We start from the raw sequence: 25,420 nt of genomic DNA, 5'->3' as shown, positions 1-25,420 counted from the left end.
TTTAATAAGTTAAAGATTTACTTTGAAACATTTGTCGGTATAAAACATCACAATTTAGGCAAAATTAATCTTATTTAGTAGCCATATTTTTTTGAAAACAAGGGTCATAAGCCCTGCAAAATAAATTAATTGTCAGTGCAAAAAAATGAAAAATAATTTCTCCAAAAATCACAAAACCTGAAATGCAGCAAGTAAATTGTAACTGATTTCACTTATTCTGATTCAGGTTCAATACTTTCTAATATAAAGTTTCCAAGTTGCTGTTTTATGTAATCCTGAACCAAAATACAAGATTACTAATGCATCTTTTACTGTTGATTCTGGTGCAGAGAACTGAATCTAACATTCCATTTTCAAAGTTAACAATTAAGCACAAAAAATCTAACATTTTCTCTGCTGAAGCAAAACAAGAATGTGAAGATCAAATAGCTGTTGAACTAAAGTGATAAAACTCTGTTACAAGGCAATCCAAAAAAGATTAATCTGGTAGTTTCTCGTGTTTAAAAAGTCCAAGGAGAGAGAAAAAAAATATATATTTGGTGTTTTGTAAACAATTGTTTGAGTTAATTGGCTGTTCAAAAGAACAAAAAAGTGCTTCAAACGAGTCTCTTTCTTACATGTGAAAATAGATTGAAGATGTGCACAATAGTCAATTTATTACTTTATGCAACATTCTTGAAATATCTAGATCCACAATAAAAATCTGGTCGGGTTCTTTGAGGTGAAGAAACACACGGTCCTCATTTTGCCTTTCTTTAAGAAAAGAAAAGCAGAAAAGGTAGATATTTCAAAACAAAAAAAAACAATTCAAATACTTGTCCATGTCTACGTGCATTGGAGTATGCTCATACTGTTGGCTTTAAAGTTTTCTATTTTAGATGTCAAACAGTTGCATCATGACTGGTGAGTCAGCAAAGTGAAAAAATGTTTTAAAAATGAATGCCAATTTAATTCCAATTTTAAAAAAAATACACCTTTGGAAGTGGATTGGGCCTCAAACCAGTCAAATAGATGACATTATGAATGCTTTCATCACATTCAATGATAATTGAATGAGGGGGGAGAAATTAAAGTGATGAATCAACTACAGATTTTTACATATTGTACAGAAATCAATACTCAGTGATTGAAATTTATCAAAGCAAATTATTTTGAAGTTAATTCAGATTAGCTGCACTTTAGTAGATATTAATGTACAGTTCTGGAAGGTTAACATTAGCTTATGATTTGAGATAACTTAAGGAATACAGTGTACAAATTAACCTTGCGTCAGGTGCAATCATTGTTGTTATGAACAAGGCTAGTCAAATATTTCTCTCATCTGCATCCAGGAACTGAGTTTCGCAGTATATCATCTACTCCACTAGTTTGAGTGTAAAATTAAAATTTAGAGATTGGTTCCCACAAATACTGTGCAAAGGCCGAGCATAAAGATAAGTACATCAACCAAAAAAGTGCTTTGGTTCAGTTGCTTTTTAGGTCAGAAATGCTGCTGTGAGACCCAGGATGAGGAGCAGTCCAAGTTGTTGACCTACAAGAAAAATTAGAAGGTTATAACAATTAGTTATGGAAAATGACAAAGTAACAATAGCTAAATTTGCTGCTGTGATTAATATCTAGACTTTCAATTGACTACAAAGAAAGTAATCCTTGGAATTTTTACACAAATTTAGTAAAGGTACAAAGTGTGCAAATCACAGTCAACTTAGAACAGCAAGAAGATACTCCAATCAAGAACTACAATCTGCTTGGTGAATACTGAAGAATTCCTATATTGATGTATTTAAATATTTAAAAATCAACCAACTTAATTGAAGAGAACAGCCCAGATAGGATTACATTTTTTAAAATTCTGGAAAGAACACGGCACGGTGTTCTTTCAACCTTATTCATGACCCCATTGGTTAGAGGTTATAGACATTTGGGAAGGGCCAGGGTGTCCAAAGATGTGCAGGTCAGGTGAATTGGCTGTGCTAAATTGCCCGTAGTGCTAGGTAAAAAGGGGTACATGTACGGGTATGGGTGGGTTGCGCTTCGGCGGGGGTCGGTGTGGACTTGTTGGACCGAAGGGCCTGTTTCCACACTAAGTAATCTAATCTAATCTAAAAAAAAACAAGTTAATTAGAAAAGATAGGCAAGAGCAAGTCAGAACAAAGTAACTCTGAATAATTAAACTGCTTTTATTTCAATGCAAGGGTCTTGCAAGTAAGGCTGATGAACTCAGGGTTTGTTTGGGAACTTGGGATGGGGTGGCATCACTATTACAGAAACTTGCCTGGCAAACAGACAGAACTGGCAGCTCAATTTTGAGTTTCAGATGCTGTAAGAATAGAAAGAAGCAAAAGGAGGGGGAGTGGCATTTTTCATTAAGGACCACATTACTGCTGTAACTAGAGGACATATTTCTGAAAAATCATCCAGTAAATAAATGGGTTGAAATTAGAAATTAAAAAATGAATGATTATCTTGATGGAATTGAAAGAGCAAAACCTGACCTCCTCTTAGGTAAGAGGACAGGGCAAGTGACTGAAGGGATAGTAGGGGAACACTTTGGGTCTAGTGATCATAATTCCATTTTTTTAAAAGATATTTATGGAAGAAGGATAATCCTTCCATAAAAATTAAAGTTTTTTAAATTGGAGTAAGGTAAGTTTTAATAGTACAAGACAAGAACTTTGAAAAGGTTGACTGGAGTAGACTGTTCACTGATAAAGAAATGTCTGTCAAGTGAGAGGCTTTCAAAAGTGTGATAACCAGAGTTCAAAGTCATTATTTTCCTGATATAATAAGAAAGCCAAGGTTGTTAGGGTTACAGAACAGTGGAGGAATAAAGATAGAGGTTCTAGTCAATAATAAAAAAAAATTAGATATGAACAAGTGGGTTCAAATGAGTCTTTTGAACAGTATAAAAAAATGTAAGTGCATTCTTCAGGAGAAGATCAGGAAGGCAAAGAGAATAGGAGATAACCTTATTTGTCAGGGCGAAGGATAAACCAAAAGATTCTACAAGTACATTATGAACAAGAGAGCAGAGCCTCTTAAAAGGTCAAAAAGGTAGTCTGTGTGTTAGAACTTAGGAGATGAGAGAGAGTTATTAACTAAATATTTTGCGTTAATTTTTTACTGTGAAGAAATAAGTGGAGGCTAGAGAACACAGGGAAATAAATACTGACATTTTGAAAACTGTTACAGAAGAGGAAGTGCTGGAGATCTTAAATGTAAAAAGATGGATAAATCTCTGGAACCTGATCTAGTACATCCCAGGACTTTATGGGAAATCAGGGAAGAAATTGCAGGGCCCCTTGCAGAAATACTTATATCAGGTATAACTGTTGATGAGGTGTCAAATGACTGGAGCGTGGAGAAGCATGCAGAAGGTATGGTTAATAAGTTTGTGAATGACATCAACATTGGTGGTATAGTGGGCAGTGAAGGAGGTTATCCAAGATTACAAAAGTGTTCTTTATCAATTGGGTTGAGGAGTGGCAGATAGAGTTTAATTTGGATAAATGCAAGGTATTGCATTTTTGGTAAAACGAAAAAGGGTAGAACTTATACAATTAAAAGTAGGGTCTTGAGTAGTGTTGTAGAACAGAAACCTGATGGTTCATGTACATAATTTTTTGAAGGTTGCATCACAAATAGGGTGGTTAAGGCGACATTTAACATTGTTCATTGTTCAGTCCTTTGATTGTAGGAGTGGGGCAATACGTGGAGTTTGTACATGACATTGGTGAGGCTTCTTCTGAAATACTGTGTCCAGTTCTGGTTGCTCATTTACAGCAAGGATATTATTAAGCTGGAGTGGGTTCAGAAGAGATTTACCAGAATATTGCTGGGAATGGAGGGTTTCAGTTATAAAGGAGAAGATGGAACTTCTTTCACTGGAGCATAGGAGGTTGATAGGTGGCCTTAGAAGTTTATAAAACAATAAAAGCATAGATAGGGAAAAGACACCTGCTACTCATTAAGGCAGGAGATTTCAAGACTCGGGAACAGATTTAAAAGTTCAAAAGGAGGAAGATTTAAATAAAAAGACTAAGGGGCATTTTCTTCCCCCCCCATAGTGGTTCATGTTGGAATGAACTTTTAGAAGAAGTGATGGATGTGAGTACAGTTCCAATATTTAAAAGACACTTAGATAAATACATGAATAAGAAATAGATGGGTTTGGCCAAGTGCAGGCATGTGACACTGGTTTAGTTTGAGATTATGGTCGGCATGGACTGGTTGGACCAAAGGGTCTGTTTCTATGCTGTATGACTCATTACATTAAAACAAAAGTTTCTGCTCCGTTGTCTCTCATTTAAGTACAAACTTGTATACGATAAAAAATTAAACTGCCAATGTTTAATTTGGGATTCACTAAAAACGTATATCGGATTTCAATATTTAGAATAGTTTCTATTTTCCACGTTACAATCAGAAATGCCAATATGAACACTATTCAAATATCAAACCGACAGCTCAGCAAGCAAACCTACACCCTAAACTATTCAAATATTTACAAATATCAAAAATCATACTGCCAGTTCTCCATACTCACCAATATGTCTTTCACATCCACCTGTTGTGACATTAAAACAATTAGAAAAAAGGTTTAAATAATAGGCAAGTAGTTAACTAAGTGCCCTATGCTGTACATTAATCCTCAAACAGGTCAACCACATGGTCATAAACAAGGTGTAATTGACCAAATAAGCAAAAAAACCCACAAAAGGAGATAACTGTTGGATATCTCCCCCACCACAAAGTCTTCACTTCTGAAGTGTGTTCCTATATAAAAAGAGATTACTGTTCTCTTACATAACTATTACCATATTATTTTGCAATTCACAAAATTACTCAATTCAACATCAATTTAGAAACTAGCAATTGGAGCCCAATATGCAAACAGAAACTGAGATTAGATTAGATTAATTAGAGTGTGGAAACAGGCCCTTCGGCCCAACAAGTCCACACCGACCCGCCGAAGCATAACCCACCCAGACCCATTCGCCTACATTTACCCCTTCATCTAACACTATGGGCAATTTAGTATGGCCAATTCACCTAACCTGCACATTTTTGGATTGCGGGAGGAAACCGGAGCACCTGGAGGAAACCCACGCAGACACAGGGAGAATGTGCAAACTCCACACAGAGTCGCCTGAGGTGGGAATTGAACCCGGGCCTCAGGCGGTGAAGCAGCAGTGCTAACCACTGTGCCACCGTGCCGGAAACAAATTTACATTTTGGACACTGCTCCATCAGTCAGGGAAACAATGTAATTGCATTCAAATTACAACGAGAGTACATAGAAACTGCTACCTGTCTGAGTGGGCAAGACAGCCATTTTGTGTCCAGAAAATGCCTCATAAATACTAAATCAAGATCTTTGTGACAATCCTTCAAAGGGATTCCAGATTCCTTTCAGAGACAAGTAATTTCATCTGATTTGTGGCAGTTTTTTTCTGGCATGGAGGCCTCATCTCAGCATGGAGGTTTTCTTGACTATTGACTTCTAAATATTCCACTATCCTAGCAGGCAGTCTTTGGTGGAGACTTTCAACACATGGCAGTCTCACCCCAGCTGCATCTTCAGGGTACTCCATCATTCTTTAAATCAGCTTTCCAAGCTCAGGTAACTGAATTATGAACTTGGTCTTAAATTTTATAGTTTTGTTACGTACGACTTCTGTCATTGATGTGTTGGGCAATTTAAATTTTTTTACTAGTTTTTAAGTACATAACAATAAACTTCTTTTCTAAATCTACTTTCCTTTATCCTAAAAGGAGGGAAAGGATGCCTCATTCTAGATTGCCTCACAAGAGGAAGTGTCTACTTTGTCAATCTTATTTAGCATAACATATACTATAATTCGATATCTTTTCATACTTCTAACTCTAGAGATTATAGGCCCAAACTGCTCAAACCTCTCTTCAGACAACCAGTCATCTCTGGAGAGAATCTAAAGAACCTCCTCCGAGTTGCTGCCAAGAGGAGCAAAACCGTATGCAATATTCCAGGTGTGTTCTCATTAATGCCTTGTACAGTTGCAACAGTACTTGTACATTAATACACCATTCCTTTGGCAATACAAGTTAAAAATTCAATTTGCCTTCCTCATAAATAACTTCTAAGGGGCAGCATGGTGGCTCAGTGGTTAGCACTGCTGCCTCCACCAGGGTCCCAGGTTAGATTCCAGCCTTGCGTGACTTTCTCCCAGTGTCTGCATGGGATTTCTTCGGTTTCCTCCCACAGTCCAAAGATGTGCAGGTCAGGTGAATTTACCATGTTAAACTGCCCATATAGTGTTAGGTGCATTAGTCAGAATGGGTGGATCTCTCTTCAGAGAGTGGGTGTGGACTTGTTGGGCCTAAGGGCCTGTTTCCACACTGACCAAAAATGGATAACTTCACTTAGTCACATTAAAACTTCTGCCAAATTGATTTCTTAATTACAATCGACTTTGCTACCTTGTTGTAATTGATCTTCCCAACAAGTATCCATTTCATCTCTGCTATTTCTTTATTCTCATTATAAAATTTCTAACTTTTTTTTCTTAGAACCTATCTATAGAATCTTACAGACTTCATGTTTCCTACTCTTCACAAAAAATTCTAAAATCTTTCAAATTCTTGGCATCTTTGCAACATATCTCTTAACCCATTGTCATTTTTAACTTCTCATTAGCCACAGATGTCACTTTTCAGGTGTTAATGGCCATGTCTAATCTAACACAAGGTTTCAGTATTTAAAATCTAAACAAAACAAAGCAATTGAGACAAGCAATCAAATTTCACATGCACTCACTTCCAAAAGCTAAATTGTGCCATATTTAGTTCAACTATTTAACAGCCTTCCTTATCAATTGCAATTTGTCTATAATCCACAGCAATTTCTGCTGATTTGTCAGTCACTACAGAGATACTCCCCTGTGAAATTAGCAGTTAAGAGTTTATGGGATTTACAAATGGTAATTTCACTTCAAAAGAGTTAAAAGATAAGGAAATGGAGGTTTAAAAATAACCTATAATTCTGGATGATTTCATGTTGTTATTCCAGAAGCAACATTAATTGAAGTGTTACCAATTCCATGTCTTTCCTTTGAGAGTAAAATGACAACCTTGTACATCTAAAGAGTAAGTTTCCATTGTACATAGTACAGGTTAACGTCATAGTAGTCTCGCTTATTTCAGAAAGTAGTGTAATTAAATGTTAGAACACAATATGAAGAATCTGAAGAGATTTTAAATACCTACCAGTATGAGTAGTAGCAAGAGTGGTAACTAGATTGGAGGCTAGTGGGAAAGAGAAAAAATAAATCAGTTGACTCAAAAACAAATGAGAGTTTAAAAATATGATCCAGATATACTTAAGTGCATCTTATATATTTCATTAGTTCAAAAGAGTGTACGTATCAACAGTAACAGAACACAACTACAAATTCACAACCTTGGTATCACATACACGAATAAACTAAGAACAATGCTCTAAATTTTAAAAACTTATCTTCACAAATGACCATTACAGAAGTGGTGAAGAGGTTTTTTTTCAAAAAAAAAAGATGGAACATGACAATGTTCTCAAACTGGTTCAAGTTCAAAGCATTTTATGCACACCATCTCCTATTCAAGGTTGACAATTTCTTCAAAAAGTGAACTGGTAGTTTTTAAAAAATATTATCCCCCTTAACTGGCTGTCTGAGAAAAGCGTGGGAGTTAGAACAAAAAGGTTGGATTTCCATCAGATTTCAACTTCGCTCTAAAAGCTACTATCTTCTCTAAGATAGTTCATTTTGGCTAAAGATTTGGTATGTGGCAATTAGTGACAAAGTCTGGTATTGGTTATTCCAAAAGTCTGGTTAGGAACCATTGAAGTAAGCTGAAGGCAATTAGAATGTTCAAAGTTTTTGTAAAAACAAGGATATGATTTGGCTTTGGTGTAGCAGGTAATTTTGATTCTAAATATGGGTCACTCTTGCAGTACTCTATGCATGAACACTCTGCATGAATTTAAATAATGTTTTGATCTCTTGCCACTGACAAGCGAAAATAGAATAGCTCCATTAAATCAATGTAAGAATAAGCTGAAAAAAGTGGTGTATTTCCAGAATGGAATATTGGCCAGAAGATACCACATGATCAAATATTCCAATTAAGATGTTCATAATGTACCACTTAGAAAATGACATCAAGGAGCTAGCACCCAAAAGGTAGCAGGGGTAATAGAGAAGGCAAACAGAACGTTGGTTTTCATTTCAAAGACAATGTAATATAAAATTAGGGGAGGTCTTGCTAAAACTATAAAGGCACTAAATAGTTAAACCACATCTGGACTACTGTGGACAATTATAGTCCCTTTAAAGGAAAAATGTACAGGCATTGGAAGCAGTCCAGAGAAGACAAATGCCCTGTCAAATAATTTGGGCCTGTACTCATTGGAGTTTATGAGAATAGTTTAACCTTATTTAAACAAGTCGCTTAGAGAGCTTGTCAGAGGAGATCATGAAGAGGTAGTTTCCTTTCATGGGAGAGAGTGCGCGTCATGGACCAGAGGGCACAATTTCAGGAAGATGTTTTATATTTAAGAAAGATGAAAAAATTCTTCTTTGAGGTTAAGGCATCTATCATTTTTACCACAGTTTGTCAAGGCTGGGTCATTAAGAAAATTGGAGACCGAGCTAGACAATAAAGGGAATCAAGAGGGTCTCCAGAAAAAGCAGGAAAGTGGAGTTGGGAGATTATCAAGTGAGCAATGATCTCAAAATAGTCTTTTTTTTTCAGATTTCGTGGCCTTGAACTGTTCATCAGGAATTGATGATCTTCAATTACCCAAATCAGGACAGTATAACCACCTCTGTTCAGTTGTAGCCTACATGCATAAAGCACTAGAAGTGTGCAGTTTGAGGAAAATAGAGGTAGATTATGGTGAAAAAGAACACAGCAAGAGACAGATCAACACAACAGCTAGTATTGCAAAGTGAATGAGTACTTTCAGTGCCTTAGTTAAGCATTCCACATTGTAGCCTGGTGTTCTCAACTTACAATTATGAGGGGCCTGTGGCAACTGACTGTATCCAATGTGGTCTGCAGCTAGTCTGAACCAAGAGTCCACAATGAATTTAATTCTAATTGAGGAGTGGGTATGCCAAGTGTCTGAAAAACTAAAATAGATAGTAAGTGTGTGTGTCTGGTGAAATGCTTCACACAATTTGAGTTACTCCTTGCAGGCAAGCAAGAACTATCAGTAAACTCAGGTCTTACTAAGAATATTATGTTCCCTGTCTTTCAGCCAAGTTAAAATTGGAAGGATCCCCAAACTGATAACACCGAGATGTCACACTGCATTAATTCAGCTCAAAAAGTGGCAAATAAGAACTTGAAAACATTGCAACTCCATTCTCCTCAACACTGATGAACAAGTTGCAATTGATTCCAATATAGCCCATTCAATTATACTGCCAACATCTGGATCAGATCAGATTTGAAGAGGGTAATGAAAAGAAAACCAGGACTATGGAATGGAGGACTACAATTTACTATACACTTCATTAATACACTTCTTAGTGACCAAGTTTGAAAAAAATCATGGAAGATGAAAATTATTAATAGCAAAGGACATTCATAAATAACCTACTTATCTTGCTTGTTTACAAGCTTATGTTCAATGAATTTGATAGTAAGTAGTACAGAATGTGCAAGGAAATGGTTTCCCTAGTTAACAAGAAGCAAGACAATATTAGTCATTAGCAAAAAGTAATCTGCTGGGAATTTATCATGCACAAGAAAAATTTTCCAAGTCAAGCCACATTGCAGTCTACATTTGAACCACTAATATGGGAGCCACGTGACAGCAAGAGAAATTATTCGTGACTAAATGTCCCTGTTTAAACATACGAGATCAAGTGATTTCATACGATTCAAATGCAGTCACTTGAAAAGCTAAAAAAGAACAAAGAAAATTTGCAGCCCAGTAACAAGCCCTTTGGCCCTCCAAGGCTATGCCGAGCCAAATCCACTGTCTAAACCTACAGAAGGACCTATATCTCTCTGCTCTCCACCAACTCATGCATCTGTCCAGTTGCACCTTAAAAATGAATCAACTGTGCCTGCCTCTACCACCTCTGCTGGCAACACGTTCTAGGCACCTACCATCCTGTGTCAAGGCAGGAAGAAAAATAGAATTGCTAATTACTTACGTTCACAGACAGCACGCAAGGGAGACCAAGTTCCATCTTTCCTGCAGGTAATAAGTTTTGAACCTCCTTCCTGAAACAAATATCCTGGGTTACACTTATAAGTAATATTTGTACCCACAGGAAAGGTGGTCAGAGGATTAACCGGTGAGCCATTTTCCAAAACAGGAGGTTTTCCACAGTCACCTTCAAAAAAACAAAAAGGAAATAAAAACATAGCTTTTAAAAGTTCAGCAAGTCTCACTTTCAGTGACTCATTAGTGCATTGGAGAGATCAAATGTAGAAGATCACCCCCAAAATATGCTGGGGTTTGGCATCTTTTCATGTTGTACTTGGATTTTCGCCCCAATTTCAAAGCCATGGATTGTGGAAATGAAGCATTCACCAAAATACCTATTCATTCTGGTGCAGAAAAAGTGGGGGTCAAGTCATACTCCTGTATGCAATTCAATGCAACACAGAGGGAATGCATTGATGGCAACACAACCAATTGCTAGAAAAGCTCAGCAGGTCTGGCAGTATTTGTGGAGATAAATCAGAGTTAATGGTTGTACAGAACTTATGGTAGCTAGGCAAATGTTTGTTTGTGTGCTGAAGATAGGGTCAAGGTTGGAGAAGGATAAACACCTTCCAGGGGAAGCAGTGCTTCCACAATCTTATCTGATGCATTTGCTGCTCATAGTTTGGTCTCCTCTATGTTGGGGAAACAAAGTGTAGACCAGGTGACGATTTCCCACAACACGTGCATTCTGTGCATACAGAAAAAAAAAGACCCTGGATTTTCAGTTGCCTGCCACTTCCACACCCCATCTTGTTCCCTGGCCAATATGTCTCAGGCTTGCTGCAGTGCTCCAGTGAAGCTCAGCACAAGGTGGAAGAACTGCACCTCATTTACCACTTGGGGACCCTAGACCCAATAGTGAGTCCAATAACTAAGGCTCGAGCTTATCCCTATCCACACACACACACACACCAGGCCTTGTTAATGACACACAGTCTGCTATTACACACCACCCATTGTTAGCCAGTAGCTGTCCCCATTAATAGCTATTCATCTTCCTAGGCAGATGGTTATCCACTCCTTTGTCAGTCCAACTGTTCACCTCTTTGGGTTCTATCCCCACCTAACATTTATTCCTTACACCCACAACTATATCTTTTGCATAAAAATTGACATTTTTCTGGCTACCATCACTTCTGAGGAAAGGTCACTTTTCCTGAAATGAAACGTTAACTCTGCTTCTTTCCATAGATGCTACTAGATCTGTTGAGCTTTTCCCGCATTTTTCGACTTGTTTTGTCATTTCCAACATCCACAGTTCTGTTTTAAACCCGATACATTGCTAGGCAATGCATTGCCGACAAACTCCAATGTCTAGATCTGATGGATGATGGGAGGGGAATATGGAATTGGATTTGTAGTATTTTGGCAGAATGTAAACAAAATTTATAAACCAGTTGTTAATCATCCTTGGAAACGTTCCAATGTTATAATGCAAATTTTTTTGCATCAATTGGTTAATTATGTCAAATATGCAATATTCTGACCAGACAGGAAGTTTGCCAAACAACTAATCTGCATGCAAAACAAATCATTTGTGAACCAAACAAGTAATCAAAGTTTGAACCAAAGATCATTTTAACAGGTCGTACTAAAAAAATGGATAAACATCACAAGGATTAAATTTTACATCGATTGGAAGCAGCCTCCTTGAGACTTTTCTAGTTAATAGTCAAGCTCATCTGTTATTTACTCATGTAGTTCGCAGGTAGGTGGAGGAGGTACAAATGTATTATTTTCATGACATTCAATGACACTGCTGCCAACCATTTTAAAACCTTCATTACATTTATAAGTGATAGTGTCCAGATATGTGTATGTATCTTGAAAGATTGCCACCATTCGTAGGCACTTTAGGACGATCACATTGAACAGCTGTCAAACCAGAAAAAGAGCAATGTGTTAGTTTCCAAGAATAACAGGCCGTTCCACCTTCAAATATATTACAGGGTGGTAAGGAAGGAGCCTTGGTGATTTATTGCATTTCCACTGCTGAATAGTAGATACTCCAGCCACTATGTTATTGATGAAGGGAGTCAACTGTGTCAAATGAATAGGATGTCAAGTCAAATGAGCAGCTTTGCCCTGCATTAGTGTTGAATTTTATTAGTGTAATTGAAGCTACTACCATCCAGACAAGGAGACAGTATGCCATCACGCTCTTGGCCTGTGACCTGTGGATGGTGGATAGTCTGGGAGATATCTGGATGAGTTACATGCTATAGTATTCATGGCCTCCTCAGAAAATGTGCAAATTGTAATTAACAATGTCAGACTCAAGAATTCCACAATGCATGACACTGTTAAAAAAAAGACAAAAAACGCCAAAACAAAACATTTGATACATAACCTTGCAGAAAAATACTGCATTTTCAACTTCACTTATGCACTTTCTCAATCAAACTCCAAATATCAAAATGAGTCTATTCAGTTTGCCTCAAGATTACATACATTCAGGATAGGTAAAAACAAGGACTGCAGATGCTGGAAACCAGAGTCTAGATTAGAGTGGTGCTGGAAAAACACAGCAGGTCAGGCAGCATCCAAGGAGCAGGAAAATCGACGTTTTGGGCAAAAGCCCTTCATCAGGAATAGAGGCAGGGCGCTTGCAGAGTGGCTTGTAGATAGAGGAGGAAAACTTCTTCAAGCAGGCATCCTTGCAAGACGATTCGCAGTAGGGTTAAAAACCAACTAGGATGACTGCCTTGAAGAAGTTTTCTTCCTCTCTCTACAAGCCACTCTGCAGGCACCCTGCCTCTATTCCTGATGAACGGCTTTTGGCCGAAACGTCGATTTTCCTGCTCCTTGTATGCTGCCTGACCTGCTGTGCTTTTCCAGCACCACTCTAATCTACATTTAGGATACTCCATGATATAAAAGTCTTTTAGCCTATAGCTGTAATTAGGCTTCCCTAAAACTTTGCCCTTCTGGATTACAAGACAATTATTGACCTGTATATAATTCATTGTGTTTGCAATTATTCCTGCTGCTCCCCTTTCAAATGTACAAGATACAGTTAAGAATACTGCAGCAAGTAAAAACCGTGCAGAAATCAGTAAAAGTGTAGTTATGGCAAGAAGGGAATCATGTCAATGATCATATCAAGAGTGGAACATAAAAAGCAAAAAGAAAAAGTTGAAAAATGTGATGGCAGGAAGGATGAGTGTTCAAGAAACTGGAAACTATTTGATGAATGGAACTACATTAGCCAAATCCTGTGTTTTCTACATGATGGTGGCTACATTTCACCATCATGCACTGGGTGCAAGATCCAGATCTCTCTTCCCTCCATCCACCCACAAACTAATTATTTGGGTGAAGATTAGTTCATTGCCTATTCAATACCTTTTGATGTGCAGATAGAGACAATACAGAATTTGAAGTGAGTCAGGAATCATCACTATAAAAACCTTCTTCATTGACTTACTTACTGTCGGTTGATCAACGTGCCAACAAGCAGATGAGAAGTCGAAGAAGTTGACAATTCTAGATCCTCACTTGGTACCAGAATAACAGGTCCAGGAGAGAAAGGAATAGATTTGACTCACAGTGCCATTTTTAACTAATTATGGAAACAGCACACTGCTGTACCACTTAACTAGACAAGGTGCACTGTATTCGAGGAGGATGGTACAGTTAGCCGATTACAGATGGCCGATTACAGATCAGGATGGATGCATTGTGGAAAGTACACACATATAAATGGAATGCACTTAGTGGATAATTATTCAATCAACACCATGGTTCTATGTGAACTCAGGTGAAATGGTACTTCATCACTCAACAAAAGAAAATTCATGTGCTGTGGGCATTGCCGATGGGGCCAATAATTAATATTTCCAATCCTTCAATTGCCCAGAGCACTGTTCAAACTCAACCATTTTGCTGTGGGGCTAGAGACATATTTTAGGGCAGACAAGGCAAGAATGGCAATTTCTTTCCCTATAAAAAAGGACATTAGGGAACCAGGTGGGTTTTTCCCCGATAATTGCCAATAGGTTTATTGTCATCATTTATTGATTTTAATGTCTACCATGATGGGCTTTGAATCCAGGTGTCCAGAACTCTACCCTTCAATTTACAAAATTAAATAATCATCCAGAGACCCAGATATCAAGTGATATGGGCTATATTGAGTGAGGCCACAATGATCAACCAGAATCTTACTGAATTGGAAACAAAACAAAAACTGTAGATGCTGGAATCCAAAGTAGACAACCAAGAGATTGGCTTGCTGCATTCATCCAGCCAGCATCTTTGTTGAATGGCAAAGCAGGCTCAAGGGCTGCTCCAGTTCTTTACATCTATCGGTAATTGCAGGAGGCCATTGCCTCCCCATTGGTCTAGACTGGAGGGGAGAGAGAGAGGTGGTTACCTTCCCAGTGGACACACTAGACAGGAAACACCATGCCAAGTAGAAAATGAATTGCCTGTTAGTATAGGTTTGTATGAGTTGTGTACATGACGACCCTGGCTCCAACTGAATTCTGCATTGAAGGGTTGAGGGAGAAGGATGTTTTCCAAGTGCTCTAGATAAAGAAAAATCGCATCATCTTTAGATAAAACCACAGCACTACCAGTAATGTGGCAAGTGATTACACTAGAATCTGCTTGCACAATTAGAAACATAACAGGGTTTGATTGTCAACTTGGATTTCACATCATTTTTCCCTGCAAAAATAAAACTAAAATATAATTCTGTACCTTGACACCTTGGTGGATCCTTATCCCATTCTCCAGTCGCTGTACAGGTGATGGTTTCTTCACCAATTAATGAATAACCATCAAGACATGAATATCTTGCGATACTTCCAAATGGCCAGGAGTCACTGTCAGATGATGAAACTGTCCCATTAGAAATACGGGGAGGTTCAGGACACTGGACAACTAGGGAAGAGTGAAATATGGACAGACCGTCAAATAAATGCCTCATGATGAAGCACACTGCTTGACTGCTACAAATGGTTATTTCTCTATACCCCACCTCCCTTGAGTTAACACTGAAAAACAACCAGTTTTTAGGCAAATCAGATAGATATAGGTTAGGCTGGCAGCAGGATTGTTGAAGTGAGACACACCAGCTGTTTTTTTGTGGGGGGGAGGGGGGGGGGGAAAGAGATGCTATTTCAATCAAAATTGGAAATCAGTGGATGCAAGTCAATGGCATTCTGCTCAATATGAAAAGGATGATCAAAACAAATCTAACATGAAATCTTACGCAATATCATGTTAGATGGATAAAGCTAACAGCTAAAAAGGTAGACTGATCCATAACAGCAATTCCCACTATGAATTAAAGATAAAACCAGGAATTCTGTCATTTTGCCCAGTCTCCATTTTCACCATTCTTGTCTCCAATTTAAATCAGTGATCTCAGGAGGTAGTTGTAACATTTGTTGTTCTTCAAAGATAAAATATTGTTGAGTGAGTGAGTGTGAAACAAAACAACTCAAGTTGCCCAAGAATCATATTTGCAAGTCTCGCCAATGCTCACTTTGTCCTCAACCTCAAATTCTATGACACAAGTTCACAGCAGTGATGTGATGTAGATGGCTTTAGGACTGAATTCAGTGATAGCTTTCATATATTAAAATGCATCTGGTTTCATGCATAGCTTTTAAATTCAAGAGGTGTAGTTTACTAATTGCCAAGAGCATTAATCCCACATTACTTTTAACATTACAAAAATATTTTTGCTATTTCTTCCACAACACACCATTATGACATTCAATGATCAAGACTCCTTCCTCACTGCAGAGCAAAGTTTATGATACACACTAGAAATTACCATTTAAAAGTAGCAGCTTGATTCATGAAATGAAAACCAGCTATCACACATCGCAGGTTTGAGCACAGAATGTTCAAAAATCAAACTATCCTTTTTCTAGCTACAGTGGACAGTTTTCGCCCTGCCCTCCCCCCAAAATAAGGTTAGAAATATAGTCAAATTTCTATCCATGTTAATTCTGCACCAAATAATTGAACTGTCTCCCTGCAATTTCAAGCTCCTGACTTACTTTCACATGTTGGAACCTGGCCACTCCAACCATCAGCTTTACAAATCCGGAAATTTGTTCCAACAATGCGGAATCTAGAAGAGAAAAAACAAATAAACAAACTGCCGCAAAATAAAATACTATTGCTTTATACATAGGAAATCATGTCTCCAAGTTATCTGAGAGATATTGAAGATGTAATAAAAAGGATTGGCGAGGCCAGAGCATTGGATGTGATCTGCATGGATGTCAGTAAGGTGTTTGACAAGGTTCCTCACGGTAGACTGGTTAGCAAGGTTAGTTCACACTGAATATAAGGCGAACTAGCCATTTGGATACAGAACTAGGTCCAAGGGAGAAGACAGAGGTTGATGGTAGTAGTGGAGAGTCACTCTTCAGACTGAAACCTGTGACCTATGGTGTGCCACAAAGATTGGTGCTGCATTCACTGTTTCCTATCATTTGTATATATGATTTGGATGGGAATATAGGAGGTATGGGAAGTAAGTTTGCAGATGACACCAAAAATGCGGAGCAAAGTAGGTTACCTAACAGTGCAACGGGTTCTCGATCAGTTGGGCCAATGGGCCGACGAATGGCAGATAGAGTTTAATGGAGATAAACGTCAGGTGCTGAATTTTGGAAAAGGCAAATCAAGGCAGGACCTATACACCTAATGGTAACATCCTGGGGAGTGTTGCTGAACAAAGAGACCTTGGTGTGCAAGTTCATTGTTCCTTGAAACTGGAGTTCCAGGTAGATAGGATAGCAAAGGCAGTGTTTGTTATGCTTGCCTTTATTGGTCAGTACATTGAGTACAGGAATTAGGAGGTCACACTGTAGCTTTTCAGGACATTGGTCTCCCTGCTATAGGAAAGATGTTATGAAACTTGAAAAGGTTCAGAAAGGATTTACAAGGATGTTACCAAGCTTGGAGGGTTTGAACTACAAGAAGAGACCGAATAGACTAGCACTATTTTCCCTGGAGGTCAGAAGCTGAGGGGTGACATTATAAACCTCTATAAAAGGTCATGAATAGTGTGGATTGGGGGGGAGAAAAGAGAGGGAAGATTTAAAAACTAGAGGGGCATAGGTCAAAAGCAGAGAGGATAAATATTTTTTAAAAAGGGATAAAGGGACCCAAGTGGAAACTTTTCACGCAGAGGGTGGTGCACGTATGGAATAAGTTGCCAGAGAAAGTGGTAGACGCTGGTAAAATTACAAGATTTAAAAGGCATCTGGATCAATAAAAGAATAGGACGAGTTTAGAGGGATTTAGGTTAAATGCTAGTAAGTGTGAATTGGTTTACTTAGGATATCTTGTCAGCATGGACAAGTTGGACCCAAGAGTCCGTTTCTGAGCTGTATGACTCTATGGCAGTTGATCAAGAAAAAAGTTGATCAAGGATTGTCTGGTTCAAAGTCAATACAAATGACTTTACTATTTTGGAACAACATTAGTGGTGGGGCAAAGTAAACACCAAATTTCGATATAACTGTGCAACTAGGCCTTCAGTTGTCTGTGCCCATCCCCCTTGTAAAGCCCTGCACTTGTCCACCTCACTACTCTTTCAGTCAATGTCTTTGAAGTAGCTTTGTGTCAGCTACCCCCCTATCACCTTATCCTCCCATAGCTCTGTCCTCAATTTAGACTGAATGCTGTGAATCACCACTTGATGTTTTATCGCAGAAAGGTGCCAAATGAACAAAATGTTCATGGATGTTGAGTTTCCTGTTTAAACAGTTAGACAAAAAAAAAATTGTGGATGGGACAGGCAGGCTTAATACGAGATAACCAGTCGAGGAACCATGAAAGCCCTTTGATAAAGATACCACAAAATGTTTGCTGCCAAGAAAGAACTGCACATGTAGACAACTCTCTTGGCAGACTATGTATACATGTGTCATCCATGGGTAATGAATTAACTAATTACTGGAAACAGTTACGATTTAAAAACATTTTCTTACTTGCAAACTGTAATCAGAGGACATTGAATATCAATACAATCACCTCAACAATTTACAACCATTATTTATAACTGGGATGAAAGGACAGATTATTTCAAAATTCAGTTATATTGCAAAGATCAGTTAGAATGCACAAATGAATTTCAAAGAGAATGAAACAGAGACTGGAAAGGGATACAAAGTTACGCTAAGTGAATGAATGGACAAAAAAAATTGGCAGCGTATAACATGGAAAAACAAAATGAGAGAATAAAGCAAATTTAAGTGGTGAGAGACTACAGAATGCTGCAGTACAGTGGCGCCAGAGCATCCTTGAATGAAATCACAAATAAGCAAGCAGATACAGCAAAGTAATTGGGATAGAGAATACCATTAAAAACATGGAATCCTTGCAGATTTTGGTCGCTGAAACCATTTCAGAGACTACAAGAAATTACCCATGGTCGCTTTGACCATTGAGAATGGTGAAATATACAGAGAATGGATAAGTTAACTGCATTAGTGTGATGGAAATTTACACAGTGCTTGAACACTCACCCTTCATCGCAATAAAATACAACTTCTCTTCCAAAAGTAGTACCTTCGGACGCATTATAATATCCATTCAGAATCTCTCCAGGATTACCACAATTTAATGCTGGAAACAGAAGGAGAAAAAAAAGTTAAAGTATGCCACATTATCCAGTAAGATGTGAAATACAATTCAATTAGATGCATGAAAGATTCAAGGCTTTTTCAGACAATACATTACTGCAGTTCAAGAATGACTTAGTTTCAGCAATGCAAATTAAATATTTTGTCCAATGATATCAGAGTGTCACAGGATCACTTAATACAAGCCCAAGACAAACCTGCAATGCATAGGGTCTTTCTCGTTGTTTTAAGCAGATGCAAGGTGAATATTCTAGGGGTGACACCTGGTCAGACCATTCGCACTTAAACAAAACAGAATTTATTTGTACACAAACAAAAGAAAACCAAATTTAGAAAAATAACTATTTGAAAACCCAAATGTATCAAAACTTCAACCTAAAAAGCCTTTCTGATTTCCTGCAACATCCCATAACATATCCCTTAAAATTTAAGTTCAAACAAAGGGTCTGACAAGAGAGAGACACAGAGAGAGAGAGAGAGAGAGAGAGAGACTCAACATCGAGCTGTTTCTTTGGATCCCCAACTAAAACTAACCCAAAATAAGAAAAAACAACTCTGAACTGGGAGAACTGACCACTCCCGTTTCATTGCACAAGTGTTTCTTTTAGAAAAAAAACTGAAAGCCTTTTCTGATTGTTGACTTAGGTAACATCTGTTAACCATTATTAAAAGTAGTAGTTCAGTATCTCTGCCTTTATGGCCACCATCAAAAAAAAATCAAGGACAGAATAACCTTGTTAAAGCAGCACCATTGTCACAAGATATACAATAGCTATTGTACCTTAATGAAAGCCAATGACAATTGTGAAGTGTTAATGTGAAACTTGAACCCAAAATATTGATTCAGTCAACAAAGCCAGCCACAGCCCAATTAGCATTTCCATTCACTATACAAATTAGATAACTGAAAAAAGTAAGATTTTGAATATTGAAAATATGAAGCAAAAATTATTAAACATCTGCATCAGGTCAATGGCAGCCATCTTTCTTCACCCATGCCTGTCCCCTTCACACAGGCTGCTCAGCTTGAACAATTGTAATTGGATTAATTGCTTGGCCTACAGTTTGAACTCCACATGGCATCAGCAGAAACAAGAATCCTACATGCATCACCAACTCATCTTTTCCACGTTAGGGAGAGATCTTAAATTGCTGTTCATCTTTTTTAAAAAAAGTTAAACTTTTGAGGGTAAAAAAGTCTCGCTGATCTTAATATTGCAGTTGACCACATGATCCGCAAGATGACCAAGGTCTTTAATTACCTAAAAATATTCAATACAGAAGACAAATCCATCACTTGTAGAATTTCACACCTGTAATTGCAGGGGCACTAGAAACATAGCAATAGACATCAAGGGCACAGACTTTTCTCTCCAAATCACAGGATAACAAGGGAGGTCACCAGCCATGCTGTGCCACAATTTATGTCAATAGTCCCACAGCTGTCATCTTATAGAGTCATAAAGGTGTACAGCACAAAACAGACCTTTGGTCCAAGTCATTCATGCCGACCAGCTATCCTAAATTAATCATTTACCAGCACTTGGCCCATATCCCTCTAAACCCTTCCTAATATTATACACATCCAGAGGTCTTTTAAATATTGGAATTGTACCCACCTCCACCACTTCCTCTGCTAGCTCATTCCATACACACACTACCCTCTGCGTGAAAACATTGCCCCTTAGCCTCCATTTAAATCCTTCCCCTCTCACCCTAAACCAATGCCCCCTAGTTCTGCACTCTCCCCAACCCAGGGAAAAGACCTGATTTATTTGCCCTATCCATGCCCCTCATGATTTTATAAACATCAATAAAAGGTCATCACTCAGCTTTCCTGATGAAGGGCTTTGCCCGAAATGTTGATTTTCCTGCTCCTCCGATGCTGCCTGACCTATGTTTTTTTCAGCACCACTCTGATCTAAACTCAGCCTCTGGTGGTCTAGGGAAAATATCCACAGCTTATTCAGCCTCTCCCTATAGCTGAAACCCTCTAGATTTTTCCAAAAGTAACCAGTTTATAAATGTGGTTTGATTAGAGTCAAGGGCCATATTCTGGAACCATGTCACACCATGACTTATAATCCAATAGTTTCAAGATGTGGACTCTTGAATCTGCATTTTAAAATGGAGAGAAAAAGCTCCAGTCTCTGCTACAACATACGTCTAATCTCAACCTCTTGAAATTTCTATTCACTGGGAAAGGAAAAAGTGAACTAATACTCAGATACAGGAATCAATTGCTATCACATTAGCTGCACCCAAATGCATCCTAGTTTCTATAAAATGAATATTACAAGAACAGCTAACCTCAATTTAACATTTGACTTACTGTATTTCAATTCATCTGAATTTGTGGCCATAACTTTCCAATTGAAATTAACCACCTGTTGCAAAAACTTAAACATAGGATTTCAAAGCTTAAATAAACTATACAGGTCACTCAGCTATAACACGAGTTTCGTTAATAAATTCGATGTAATGCGATTGACGAATTGGGCACACAATTTCTAAAGTACAAACTTTTGAAGTGTATATGGATTATAACACAATTTTGGCCCCATTAATTTAAATGGTCCTGCTATTACACTATTTTCTTATAAACACGGGCTTGTATGAAAATTGAACTACTGCATTATAATAGCACCAACTGTAATTGGTTTTAACCTCAATTATTTGCTGAAAGTCTTGAGAAAAGTGGACTCCACAAAAACAGCGAGAGAATAAAGTGGATGAAAAAGGGGAAAACATCAAATTTAAAAACATCTTTGCTTCCAGACACAAGCAGGGGAGAAACAGTTTCAATACACTTTCTCCTCTTCATGAATTTAAATCTTTTGTCATTCAGATATGGCCACACCCAGAAAAATGCTGTTCCAATCTGTATTTAAGGAGAAAGTGAGGACTGCAGATGCTGGAGATCAGAGCTGAAAATGTGTTGCTGGAAAAGCGCAGCAGGTCAGGCAGTATCCAAGGAACAGAAGAATCGAGGTTTCGGGGCTTATGCCCGAAACGTCGATTCTCCAATCTGTATTTAACCAAAATACACAGACAAACCCTGACTACATAAAGGGTCAGCGTGTCTTTTAAGGCTGGCATCTTGAAATTAAGATGTTCAGTTTGCAGGAATGGAAGGCAAGATCGACCATACACAACGGAGAATGATCTCAACAAAAATACATCAAACCAGCACTTTAAAATAATAACAGTTGAGGAAGCACAACATTATGAACTGGATGGAGCACCAGAGCTTCTTACACAATACCCTGTACACGTTAATGTATTCAAATATAAATTGGTTGTGCTATACTGCCACCACCCTGGCAAGATACACTTACAAGTTTACAAGGCAGTTACATAGGCAGGTCAGAAATTTGAAGCAGAGTTCCAGCAAAGGATCACCATGAAAGCTACCCAGTGACATGGCCAATAGTTTTAACAGATTTGTTTTATTTTTGTGAATGGACCAAGAAAGTGATAGCAGGTCAGAGTCTAATTTATGGACTAAGTGGTGGTCAAGATGGGATGCATCTGATGTTTTAAATCAAAAAGGCAGTCTACAGATTAGAAACTGTATTTTAAAACAATATCGTTTGTAATTTTTCCAACAAGTCAACATTACTTAGCCAGTTATACACTCAGCTTTGCATTTTAACACCTCGATGTCACACTGCATTAATTCAGCTCAAAAAGTGGCAAATAAGAACTTGAAAACATTGCAACTCCATTCTCTTCAACACTGATGAACAAGTTGCAATTGATTCCAATATAGCCCATTCAATTATACTGTCAACATCTGGATCAGATCAGATTTGAAGAGGGTAATGAAAAGAAAACCAGGACTATGGAGTGGAGGACTACAATTTATTATACACTTCATTAATACACTTCTTAGTGACCAAGTTTGAAAAAAAATCATGGAAGATGAAAATTATTAATAGCAAAGGACATTCATAAATAACCTACTTATCTTCCTTGCTTACAAGCTTATGTTCAATGAATTTGATAGTAAGAAGTACAGAATGTGCAAGGAAATGGTTTCCCTAGTTAACAAGAATCAAGACATTATTTGTCATTAGCAAAAAGTAATCTTTGCTGGGAGTTTATCATGCACAAGAAAAATGATCCAAGTCAAGCCACATTGCAGTCTACATTTGAACCACTCATATGGGAGCAGGTGACAGCAAGAACAATTATTCGTGACTAAATGTCCCTGTTTAAACATACGAGATCAAGTGATTTCATACGATCCAAATGCAGTCACTTGAAAAGCTAAAAAAGAACAAAGAAAATTTGCAGCCCAGTAACAAGCCCTTTGGCTCTCCAAGGCTATGCCGAGCCAAATCCACTGTTTAAACCTACAGAAGGACCTATATCTCTCTGCTCTCCACCAACTCATGCATCTGTTCAGTTGCACCTTAAAAATGAATCAACTGTGCCTGCCTCTACCACCTCTGCTGGCAACATGTTCTAGGCACCTACCATCCTGTGTCAAGGAAGGAAGGAAGGAAGAAAAATAGAATTGCTAATTACTTACGTTCACAGACAGCACGCAAGGGAGACCAAGTTCCATCTTTCCTGCAGGTAATAAGTTTTGAACCTCCTTCCTGAAACAAATATCCTGGGTTACACTTATAAGTAATATTTGTACCCACAGGAAAGGTGGTCAGAGGATTAACCGGTGAGCCATTTTCCAAAACAGGAGGTTTTCCACAGTCACCTTTAAAAAAACAAAAAGGAAATAAAAACATAGCTTTTAAAAGTTCAGCAAGTCTCACTTTCAGTGACTCATTAGTGCATTGGAGAGGTCAAATGTAGAAGATCACCCCCAAAATATGCTGGGGTTTGGCATCTTTTCATGTTGTACTTGGATTTTCTCCCCAATTTCAAAGCCATGGATTGTGGAAATGCCTCATTTGGAAATGAAGCATTCAGCAAAATACCTATTCATTCTGGTGCAGAAAAAGTGGGGGTCAAGTCATACTGCTGTATGCAATTCAATGCAACACGGAGAGAATGCATTGATGGCAACACAACAAATTGCTAGAAAAGCTCAGCAGGTCTGGCAGTATTTGATACATAACCTTGCAGAAAAATACTGCATTTTCAACTTCTCTAATGCACTCTCTTAACCAAACTCCAAATATCAAAATGAGTCTATTCAGTCTGCCTCAAGGTTACATACACTTAGGGTACTCCATAGTACAAGTCTTTTTAGTCTATAGCTGTAACTAGGCTTCCCTAAAACTTTTCCCTTCTGGATTACAAGACAATTATTGACCTGTATATAATTCATTGTGTTTGCAATTATTCCTGCTGCCCCCCTTTCAAATGTACAAGATACAGTTAAGAATACTGCAGCAAGTAAAAACTGTGCTGAAATCAGTGAAAGAGAAGAAGTTATGGCAAGAAGAGAATCATGTCAATGATCATATCAAGAGTGGAACATAAAAAACAAAAATGAGAGTTGAAAAATGTGATGGCAGGAAGGAAGAGTGTTCAAGAAACTGGAAACTCTATTTGATGAATGAAACTACATAAGCCAAATCCTGTGTTTTCTACATGGTGCCGGCTACATTTCAACATCATGCATTAGGTGCAAGATCCAGTTCTCTCTTCCCTCCATCTCCCCACAAACTAAATATTTGGGTGAAGATTAGTTCATTGCCTACTCATTACCTTTTGATGTGCAGATAGAGACAATGCGGAATTTGAAGTGAGCCAGGAGTCATCACTATAAAAACCGTCTTCAATGACTTACTGTCAGTTGATGCCACGTGCCAACAGCAGATGAGAAGTTGAAGAAGTTGACAATTATAGATCCTCACTTGGGTGTGGGTGTGAATAACATGGGTCCAGGAGGGAAAGGAATAGAATTGACTCGCAGTGCCATTTTTAACTAATTATGGAAACAGCACACTGCTGTACCACTTAACTAGATAAGGTGCACTGTATTCGAAGTGGATGGTGCAGTTAGCTATGTTAATGGCCAAATAAAGATCAGGATGGATGTCCAAGGTTGAATGCGTTGTGGAAAGTATACATAGATAAATGGAATGCACTTAGTGGATAATTACTCAATCAACACCCTGGTCCTATGTGATTTCAGATGAAACGGCACTTCATCACTCAACAAAAAAAAAAATTCATGTGCTGTGGGCGTTGCCAATGGGGCAAATAATTATTATTTCCAATCCTTCAATTGCCTAGAGCACTGTTCAAACTCAACCATTTTGCTGTGGGGCTAGAGACTTTTTTTAGGGCAGACAAGGCAAGAATGACAATTTCCTTCCCTACAAAAGGAGCATTAGGGAACCAGATGTGTTTTTCCCCCGATAACTGTCTATAGTTTTGTCATCATTATTGGATTTTAAAGTCTACCATGGTGGGCTTTAAATCCAGGTCTCCAGAACATTACCCTTGTTCAATTTACAAAACAAAATAATCATCCAAAGACCCAGATATCAAGTGATATGGGCTATATGGAGTGAGGCCACAATGATCAACCAGAATCTTATTGAATTGCAAACAAAACAAAAACTGTAGATGCTGGAATCCA

General features: G+C 38.0%; 1 protein-coding gene across 1 annotated transcript; it reads right to left on the bottom strand.

Moving 5' to 3' along the window:
* On the bottom strand, positions 1-24,062 carry LOC122562935 (C4b-binding protein alpha chain-like). Its single transcript, XM_043716236.1, has 9 exons — positions 24,047-24,062; positions 23,399-23,581; positions 18,745-18,844; positions 16,261-16,334; positions 14,948-15,130; positions 10,185-10,367; positions 7,246-7,284; positions 4,547-4,567; positions 1-1,531 (listed from the first exon to the last, which is right to left on the bottom strand). The coding sequence occupies exons 1-9, from the start codon at positions 24,060-24,062 to the stop codon at positions 1,476-1,478; spliced, it is 855 nt and encodes a 284-aa protein (XP_043572171.1). The 3' UTR covers positions 1-1,475.
* Positions 24,063-25,420: the final 1,358 nt, after the last annotated feature.

This window comes from Chiloscyllium plagiosum, chromosome 26 (assembly GCF_004010195.1).
Source record: "Chiloscyllium plagiosum isolate BGI_BamShark_2017 chromosome 26, ASM401019v2, whole genome shotgun sequence".
Classification (NCBI taxonomy): domain Eukaryota; kingdom Metazoa; phylum Chordata; class Chondrichthyes; order Orectolobiformes; family Hemiscylliidae; genus Chiloscyllium; species Chiloscyllium plagiosum.
This window is presented reverse-complemented; position numbering and strand designations above follow the sequence as displayed.

Coding starts and splice junctions, on each gene's coding strand:
- LOC122562935 (XM_043716236.1), bottom strand. Junction 15,131..16,260: donor CCAGGTTCCAACATGTGAAA/GTAAGTCAGGAG, acceptor ACTCTTCCCTAG/TTGTCCAGTGTCCTGAACCT. Junction 10,368..14,947: donor GGATCCACCAAGGTGTCAAG/GTACAGAATTAT, acceptor GTTTTTTTGAAG/GTGACTGTGGAAAACCTCCT.